At 44.4% G+C, this 10,194-nt stretch overlaps 1 protein-coding gene across 1 annotated transcript; it reads right to left on the minus strand.

The window, feature by feature from the left end:
* Positions 1-2,480: 2,480 nt before the first annotated feature.
* FZD7 (frizzled class receptor 7) lies at positions 2,481-7,503 on the minus strand. Its single transcript, XM_039354578.1, has one exon. The coding sequence runs from the start codon at positions 6,561-6,563 to the stop codon at positions 4,857-4,859; it is 1,707 nt and encodes a 568-aa protein (XP_039210512.1). The 5' UTR covers positions 6,564-7,503; the 3' UTR covers positions 2,481-4,856.
* Between the last annotated feature and the right edge of the window lie 2,691 nt (positions 7,504-10,194).

The following is a 10,194-nucleotide window of genomic DNA, read 5'->3' on the forward strand; positions in this document are numbered from 1 at the left end:
ACAACTTTGTCTGAAGAGAAACCTTATGGGTATGAACTCCACCCACAGCACACAGTCAGGATGAGGCCATCATCTGCCCTCTACATTCCTCCCAGTAAAAGCCATATAAACCATATAAGGGGTGTGTGTGGAGAGAGTCAATCAGTCTCACAAAGTTTATTGCTAGATGTGGGTGCTTCAGACATTCTGAGAGAGACAAAACACTGTGAAGATGTCTTAAACATGGCTTTTATTAACATTAGTTGGGAAAAGTGCTACCAGGCTCTGATTATTGCAAAAGGCTGACATATTTATGATTGCACCAGTCTTCATGGACCTGAGTCCATTTCATCTAGTGCAAGCTTATGTTATGGTACATTTGTCAAATGCTCCAACAATCCCAGTTTGTTTGCCAAACATGGTATCATAGCTATTATATGGCCATAATAGTAACATGTCACTGTCTCCATAATGTTCTTTGTAAGGCAGAGGTCCCCAACCTTTTGGGCACCAGGGACTGGTTCTGTGGAGAAAGGGTTTTCAATGGACCGGAGAGTGCGCAGTTTTGTGTGCTGCCTGCATCCTACGGATTGGGCTTTGTTTGTGTGGGCCAGTTGCTGGCATGCCGTGGCCCGGTATTAGTCCACAGACCGGGGGTTGGGGACTCCTGTTGTAAGGTATTCCCTATATATTAAAACTCAGATGATCTGCAAAAGATCTCTTTCAGGGCAACCCTTCCCCCAGGGTGGTTGTTATGGGAAAATAGGAGGTGGAAGGAGTATTATGTACTATGTGTCTGCTGCCTTGCGTTATTTATAAAGTAATAAAGGTAGGATAAAAATCCCAAGAAATAAAAACAAATAATATTGTATCTAAACTGTTTTTGCTTGTTTTGTGTCTTCAAGTCAGCACTGACTCCTGGGACATTTTTTCCAAGGAGAAAACCACACAACCCAACACTGGTACAGCAAGCTACTGTATATAAACAGGAAGCAAACCCCACATTCACAAGCACTGATATTACCTACCTAATCAGGTAATGTTTGCAAGCAAACAACCAAGCTCAGAAAGCACCAAGGACTCCATAGTTTGACCCTGAGCTACATATATTATTTTCTATTGGGACAAATAAGGAATAACCAGGAAGAAGATAGCAAGCCCATCTGTCATCCAGCTGTAAAGCCCCTTGGATTGATTACAAGTAATATTGTCAAGAAAATCCCAGTAACAGTGAGGAAACCATGCTATGTATTTCATGCATACACAGAGTGGCAGAGGGCCTCTGCAGGGGAAAAGCCAAGTCTTGTTTTCTGCTAAGCAGAACCTCTCCGAACAACAGGGGCCACCTATCTGTTTTAAAATATTGAAGCAACTCTTATGCCTTCCTCCTTAGAATGGAAAATAAGTTCTGACTCACCAGTAACCTCCTTAAAGACCAGGGAGCAAAGCATGGAAGAAGTGATGAAAGATAGATGAGCTGATGCTTCCTTTTTCAGATCGGCAACCTTCCCTGAAAGCTGATTGTTGCCTAGAAGGGGTAGGAGACTTTTATATGTACTATAAGTTAATCCATGGTGTTAGGAAGGCTTAACTAGGCAATGCCTAAAGGAAGCCCCTGGGTCTTCCCAAATCCTGAATATGTGCTCCCTCTCCCTGGTCACTTGGGAGATGCTTGCCTTAAAGTCCTCCTTACTTCCAACACTGAAGCTTTCTTTCTGTCTGCTACTTTGTGGCCTGGACTGTTTTGAGGAGGATGGGCTCAGATAGGACATCTTGAGTTTTTTGAGACCAGAAATGCTATGAATAGTGGCTACTAATCACAATGGCTCTATATTATCCCTAATGTGAGAGGGTGGAATTCTTTTGACTTATCAGTTGCTGGGAAGAAACCACAAGTAAGAAAAGGGTTTTGTGCTGCTTACTTGCCTGTGGGCTTCTGAGAGGCATTCAGCTGGCTGCTTTGAGGACAGGAGACTGGTTAAGAAAAGGCTTTGGACTTTACTTAGTGAGGACAGCAAAGATACCACATAAATACCAGAAGAGCCACTAGAAATCCAGAAAATATTAGTTTCGAAGACAATCCTTATTGATTTCATAAGAGTTATTACTACTCTGCGGTCACAACTATTGCCTAAGACAAATATATTGCAATCCAGCTGTTTAGGATCTGGAATTTTCCAGGTGTGTTAAATTCCCAGAATCTCATGCCATTGGACAAGGCTGCCTAACCATACTGGATCCCAGCAGGAGGCCCTCTTGGAAATCAATTGGAATCCCTTCAAGTAGACACTTGCAATCAAGTCTGAACATGCTGCCGTTGCACTGCCCAGTCTGAACTATTCATTTAAAAGACCCATTCAGTCCAAAAATATTTATTTAAAATAAATATGCCTAGGAATTGCTCTTTAACCAACATTTTTCCCTTCAGTGTGATAAAGATTTAACACATTTTTAATGAAGTGCAGGGGAAAATATCAAATTAAAATACCACTTTTCATGAATTATATTAAAAATCCATTTATTTTTGTATCTTGTACATATACAAGAAATGCGTCTTACACAGAAATTTTGAAAACAAAAAAGTAAAAACAAATACATATATATTTTCTTACAAAATGTCGGATTTACAAAATGTACATTATGCATTTCTAGCTTGTCTTATGCTCAGTTTAAAAATTCCCAAACAAACCAAAATATCAGAACCAGGAAGATCAGATATTACAAATTAATCAATGGAACATTTTTCTTGCTGTTTACTCCCCCAGTACTATACCTGACATTCTTTTACCCCTTCCTTAATTAATTCTACATTTCTTAATAGTGGTAATATTTTGTAAAGGTGTCCATTCATTAAAAAAGATATCGGTGTGTTCTGGAGAAGGAAGGGGAAATCCAAGAATGGCTTGTTAAAGCCCTGAGTTCTCCAATTAGTCTTTGGGGTAAAATTAAATAGAACCCCCTTATTTTTCCAGAAAGCTAGCTTGAGAAATACAGCATTTCAGAAAGGCTTCTGAAATCAACTTATTTCCAACAGTGGACTCTTTGATGAAATGTTATATATAATGATGTAAAACTTTTAACTTCAGACATATTTAATAGGCTGATCGTTCAAGAAAGGAATGCAGGGAATCTTGAAAGAAAACACACAGTTTATGAACAAGACGCATCAATTCCAGCATTTCCTTAAGCTGAAAAAGCCTCTCCCTATCACTGAATTCCACAGGAGATTTTCTACATAAACCTTCCTAAGGCTGTGTAGCACTTTCAACAGAGTGATTGTGTGCCACCAGGGGCCTAAATGGGTGGCGGAGTCTCAATCCTTGAATCTGAACTGGATGCAGGGTAGAATGGGGGTCTTTTCCTAGGTACATCAACATTGGACTTCAGCCTTAATCAAGGCAACCTTTTGTTGTAGAATTACGGCTCTCTTCCTCAATGCCTTCACCAATGAATAAACTCCCTGAAGTGGTAGCACTTCAAGTCCATGTAAACATCTGCAAGAAACTGGTTCCCCAGTGAAGGCCACAATTAAGAATCTACTGGTTTCAAGGGAATCTAAGAGCATATTGAGGGGAGCACCGAGGTGCCTCCCTGATTATATATACCAGGACTGCAAAATCTCTTCTCCTCCTCCTCAGTTTCTAGGGCCTTCCCTCAGCCCCATTTACAAATCAAAGGGCGATACAGATTATCAGCCAGAGAAACCAACTGCAACCTTGTGAATATAAAAACTTATATGTTTTAAAAGGCTTGTTTGATTATTGGCTGTTTTGTTAGTTGTTTTGAAAAGGGGGGGGGAGGGAGAGAGAGGCAACCTCAGCTTTTCTCCAGTTACACAGGAGACTTTCCTGAGAAGCCTTTCCCTTGTGTTCATAAAGGAAAATAAAGAGCTGTATGACTCGCAGCTCTAGCTGAACCTCAACAAATTCTTTGTTAGTTTCCCCATAAAAACCAAACCCCTGCTTATGCTTTGCTGCAGAGAAACCCACTTTTGTTTCTCTTTTGTCTCCTCTAACAAAAGACAAGAGAGTTAAAGCCATTCTATCAAAAATCAACATGTCACTTCTTTTTCAGACCCATTTCTTTCCTCCTCCCCTCCTTGCTCCCCCCTAAAATCTCAGCAAGACTCTTTTGCCAAAGCCCAAGTCAGCCAGGAAGAAAACTTTGAAAACCGGAATGCAGAATTTTCCCTACAGCCTGGCCAAGCCCAGCACTGCTGATTCAGAAGTTAAGCTCTACTAAGTGTGAGGTAACTTGCTCCCAAGGCAAGTGTGCTTAGCTGGAAACCATTATGCCTTTACTTGGAAGTAAGTCCCATTGAATCCGGTGGAGATTTAACTTCCAAGTAGGCTTGCAATGGATTGCACTGCTACAATATGGAGGAACCTCCACTAAGACTTATTTGGCAATTTCCTTTTTAAAAAGGAATGAACATGCATGTTTAAAAAGGAATGAACATGCATGCGTGCGGGTGCGCGCGTGCACGCACACGCACACACACACACACACACTTTCTCCCTTCTCAGAGCCTTCCTGGGTAACTTTAGAAAAAACTGTAAACTAAGATTCTGATTTGGGGGAGAGGGTCTAACTTGGCAACCTATCATGTGGTAAAAAGATAGCTTGCTTTCCTTTCTTTTTGTCCCAAACTTCTATTCTTGGCACTATGCCAGCATACTCTAAACAGATACGCAGAACCATTTAGAAGGCCAGGATTGGGGGGGGGGGAATAAGCAAATTCTCAGAGGATAAGATATGTACTGCCCCAAAGCACAGTCTAGAGATGGTCTCTTGGTGAGAAGTAAAGGTAGTTTGAAGGAACAATGGTCCAAGCCCTTGTTCCTTGCAATACAAGGGGAGAAGAAGCCAAGGGACCCTCATACAGCAGTCTCTCCTTTGCTTCCTGTGCTGAGTCTGTGGTAAAAGCGCCTCCAAGACTGGAGAGTTTTGCCAGTCCAAATCCAGAAGCCAGTTGTGATGCCCACAATCATGGTCATAAGATACTTGATCAAAAAGACAGTGAAGTCAGGGCTCATTGGGGCAAAGTTGGTGGGGCAAGCAATGGCATAGCTTTTGCAGCTCTGCAGGAGCCAGGTTTTCTCCCATGTGTCCCGGAAGGCCTGCTCATAGAAGTAGCAAGCCAACACAATGGTGGCAGGCACTGTGTAGAGGACGCTAAAAATGCCAATCCTCACCATGAGCTTCTCCAGCTTTTCGGTTTTGGTGCCATCATGTTTCATGATGGTCCGTATACGGAAGAGGGACACAAAGCCAGCCAGAAGGAAGGAGGTGCCAATGAAGAGGTAGACAAAGAGTGGGGCCAAGACAAAGCCCCGCAGTGCGTCTACACTGTAGATGCCCACATAACAGACTCCACTGAGCACGTCCCCGTCCACCTGTCCCATGGCTAAGATGGTGATGGTCTTGATGGCAGGCACGGCCCAGGCAGCCAGGTGAAAGTACTGGGAATTGGCCTCAATGGCCTCATGGCCCCACTTCATGCCAGCAGCAAGGAACCAGGTGAGGGAGAGGATCACCCACCAGATGGAACTGGCCATGCCAAAGAAGTAGAGGATCATGAAAAGGATGGTGCACCCTTCTTTCTTGGTGCCCTGCACCACAGTGCGGTAGCCGTCTTCGGAAAAACGTTCCACACAGACCACTTTGTCCTCCAGCAGGAAGCCAGCCACATAGGCCACTGCCACCATGAAATAGCAGCCAGAGAGGAAGATGATGGGTCGCTCAGGGTAGCTGAAGCGTCTCATGTCCACCAGATAGGTCAGGACAGTGAAGAGGGTGGAGGCACAGCATAGGACTGACCAGATGCCTACCAGTAGACGGGCAAAGCGAACCTCCGCCTCCTTGAAGTACATCAGCCCATTGGGGAGTTCTGGTTCACAAGGGGCACCACAGTCCCTCTCACCCAAAAAGCGGTAGCCCAGGTACGGGGGTACTTTGAGCTGCCGTGGGCAGGAGAAGCCAGAGCCGGTGGGACGCAGGGGGTGAGAGGGGGTATCGGGCAGATACGGGGTGGGATAGACGGTGGCACTTCCGGGGCCCCCTCCGCCCGCTCCCGAAGTGTCCGAAGTATTCTGCCCCACGCAGATCTCACCTGCGCCGTGGACGGGGAAGTTTTCGCAGCGGAGCCGCTCGGGCCATTGGAAGCCAAACTTGTTCATCAGGGCCTCGCAGCCTTGGCGCGCCCGCTCGCACAGGGATCGGCAGGGCGGGATGGCCTGTTCCAAGACGGTGCAGACGGGCGCGTACATGGAGCACAGAAAGAAGCGCAGCTCCGGCGAGCACTGCACTTTCACCAGCGGGTAGAACTGATGGACTTCCAGCCCGGCGTCCTCCTGGTTGGTGTGGCCCAGGAGGTTGGGCAGAATGGTCTGGTTGTAGGCGATGTCCGTGCAGAGAGGGATCGAAATGGGCTGACAGAAGCCGTGGTCCGGGACAGAAATCCCTTTCTCCCCGTGGTAAGGTTGGGCACCCGAGCCCCAGGGAATCCCGCCCAGGACGCCCAGGAAGACGGCCAGGCCCAAGGAAGCAGGGCCCCTCCTCGCCGCTCTCGGTCCTCGATCCATGATCCGAGGCGGCAGCAAGGAAAGCAAGGAGCGAGGCCGGCGGGAGGGAGCGGCGGAGGGGGTCTTCACAGCCCAGAGGCGCCGGGGTCTCGAAGCATCGGCGGCGCCCAGCCCAGACCCCCGCGAGGGCTAGCGGCCAGAAGGCTCACGCGGCAGCGGCGGCGGCCCAAGGCTGGCTTCGCTCTTCCAGCAGTCTGCTCTCGGGTGGAGGAGGTGAAAGAGGCGGATCGCTGGCCAAACCGGCTCTCTCGTTGATCGCTCGCCAAGGGCTGGATGATAATTCTTTGCTAGGGTTGCAAGCCAAAATGCTACTCCGATGTATTCTCTTCCACCAAAGAGAGGTCTTGACGGCGCCTCACAGCGCGGTGTTTTTCCTTCGGTCGGCCACGAAGCAGTCTTGGGACGGAGGGGGGCGGGTGGGTGGGACGATCGTGCACAAATTCGACCGCCGTAACTGGCTCCGCTTCCCAGCTGGCTGTTCCACCCCTCAAAGTTCGGGAATTCAAGAATTTGGCTTACTGTTACTCCTCCGTTTCAGCCGCGCGTTCATTTGAGGAGTTCGGTGTGAGGGCTTTTTGTTCAAAAAATCCAATCACACTCCGTCGTCTCCTGTACCAGCAAGGGTGCTAATCCTTTAAACAGAAACACGGGTAGTCCGATATCCCGTTGGCGCCCTTATGCATGCAACAGGACAGACCAGCTGCCGTTGGAACAAGCAACATCCACCCTAAAAGCCAAAAAATAACGAGGGGGAAAAAAAGACGTCTCTGCACTTTGATTATATATATTCGTGTATGTCTGGTATTCCACGGAACTCCACCCCTTCGCCCCATTCACAAACCAAACAGTGGGCGGGCCATAGAACTCAAGATCTACCAATCGCACAATCTGTTGCTTCTGTGCCTCTGTTGAGGATTGGACAGAAAGATAAAAGCTTCCAAAGGGGAGGGGAGGACCGGGGGCGGATTCTGTAATGGTGATTGTTTTTGCAGGAAAGTTGAAAGAAACTTTCAGACTCTTGAATGGAAGAGAGGGACGCGTACACGCGCGGAGAGTGGAGGGGGAGAACCGTGTTAATCTGTGGTAGGCAAAAATCAGAAAGAATCTGGTTAAAAAAAAAAAAAAGACGCCGAGAGAGTGAGAACGAGAGAAACCAGGACGTATCTGGATCTGGATGCCTGGATAGCATATGGCTGTGCTCGAAATTAACTCTTTTGTTTCTATAAAGGAATTTTCCGCATGTGCAACTGCTACGCCCCTCCTGAAATAACCTTTCGAAAGCCCCAAATTCCCATTCATGGTGGCCTGAAAAAATGTCTTTAATCTCAGTTCTTCTACCTCAACTACCGAAGAAGACTCCCCTCCATCATAAACACTTGAGAGACAGCTTTCAAAATAATAGCAAATGCTTTGGAAAAAAATAATAGGGGTTGTGGATGATAAACCTGAAACCACTTAGGTTACAAAAGAAATAGACTTGAGGCTTATCTTTTAAAATGTTTTTGATACCAGACTCAGTCCAGTGCTTTAAAATCACAGTTGCTTACTTTTGAAATGGTGCAAAATTCATAAGGTTGACAGTGCTGTACATGTTGTTTCATCGTGAAAAATTTCCTCCCCAGATATGTGTACGAGAATTTGGTTAAGTATCTTCCATACAGCAGGAAATATTTAAATCCAAATTCACAAACCAAACTGGTTTGTGGCTTGGTTTCAATTTCTTTAGTAGGACACAAAAAAATTAAGGAAATGGTTTGAGGAATGCAGCTTGAATTAGAAAGATCTATTAAAATTCATTTCTGCTGAAAATTTTCTTTTGCTTATAGTAAAGAATATTGAACACTTTGTTTGTCATAATTTAAACCTGCTGGGGATCTGGAGGTGGAAATTACTTGAAAGATAGACTTGATTAAGAACTACCTCCATGGATCTTGGTAAAATATGCAGTGTAAATGTGAGCAAATTGCCTCATAAATATATCTCAGGGATTAATCTTCCAGCGCAAGGATTTAGGTTTGTAGCTTTAGCTTCCCAATCCTATGCACATTTTAGAATAGAATAGAATAACAGAATTGGAAGGGACCTTGGAGGTCATCTAGTCCAACCCCCTGCTCAGGCAGGAAACCCTATACCACTTCAGACAAATGGTTGTCCAGTCTCTTCTTAAGAATCTCCAGTGTTGGAGCACCCATAACTTCTGGAGGCAAGTCGTTCTAGTGATTAATTGTTCTAACTATCAGGAAATTTCTTCTTAGTTCTAGGTTGCTTCTTTCCATCCATTGCTTCTTGTTCTGACTTCAGGTGCTTTGGAGAATAGGTTGACCTCCTGAATTCAGTAGGAAGTTTGTCTAAGTTCAGAGATGTGCCATTAATCTCAGGAATTCTGACACAACCCCCAATAACCAATATACAATGAACTAGCATGGCAGAATTCCAGTCACTCTAACATATTTTTCCTTGTTTCTTACTATCTGGGAAGAAGAAGTATATAGTATTCATTTCTTAAGAGGGAACACCCACATCCCCCTTTATAAAAGATACAGAGAACAAAATCTCTTAAGTGAAGAAGATGAAGTCACTTGAGTCAGTTTTACAAATTTAGGCACAGGGATTGTTTGGGGTTTGTGATAAAGGTACAGGACTAACCTTATTTCTTAGGGCAAAATCGTTCTATAGTCCATAGAATATGTCAGCAGGCAGTGTAATACCAGGTAAGTCTGTTCACTCTGATCATCTTGGTTCTCTTGTAGCATACTCCAGGCTATTTTGTTAAACATGCTCTGCTTCTGGAATATGGAAATAGGGAAGGGAGGGCTATTTATTGCAGCAGTTCTGGAACTGGAAAAAGCCTCAGGTTGCACTTCTACATTAAGTCCTGTTATGAGAATTAAAATGTCAATAGGAAGTTTTCAGGAAGAACTTGTTTGTGAATAAGAAAGACAGAGCATTTTCTGCTGAAGCCTTCAGATTTGGAATTCCCTTGCTTGGAAAGCACAGGAAGCTCTTGAAGTCTTGGAACTCTTTAACAGTTTTATTTAGAGAGATTTTTTTTATTTTCAGTGTTTTAATTTGAAAGCATTGGCAGAATAAAAACAAATCAGAGGGGTACACTGCTAAGGACACAAATTTCAATAGATGATGAGAGCAATGATAGGGATGGTGATTATGGTTGCTGTTTAGACAAATATTCCTGGCTGGATTTGGTACTTTTGACTATGAAGTCTTCCCAAGGACCAAGGATAGTTATATTGTCACAATATACTTTGTTGCAAGGAATGCATTTTTTTTTTTTTTGATAAATTGAGATTGTGCCCATTCCTGTTATATGCAAGTACCTTTCTAGATCTTTTGGAATGACATCAAGGGTACCAGCCACTATTGACATCACAATTACTTTCTTTTTCCACTCTAAAGCGTATTATATTTCCTTCTTTCCTCTTCTGATTTCTTATTGACTGTTCTGCCTTCAGCTGCTGCAGTGTGAATTGTCCTTTTACATTGTTTCTTTTTAATCAGTCATATCTAGCTTATGATGGGCTAAATATTTATCAGTTTGAATTTGGAGGCTCCATAGAGTCTTTTTGTTCTCAACTACTTTTTTCATTTTTGTGATTCTGACATTTTCTTGTTA

This window comes from Crotalus tigris, unplaced genomic scaffold, assembly GCF_016545835.1.
Source record: "Crotalus tigris isolate CLP2741 ecotype Arizona unplaced genomic scaffold, ASM1654583v1 scf7180000017568.13789103, whole genome shotgun sequence".
NCBI classification, from domain to species: Eukaryota; Metazoa; Chordata; class Lepidosauria; order Squamata; family Viperidae; genus Crotalus; species Crotalus tigris.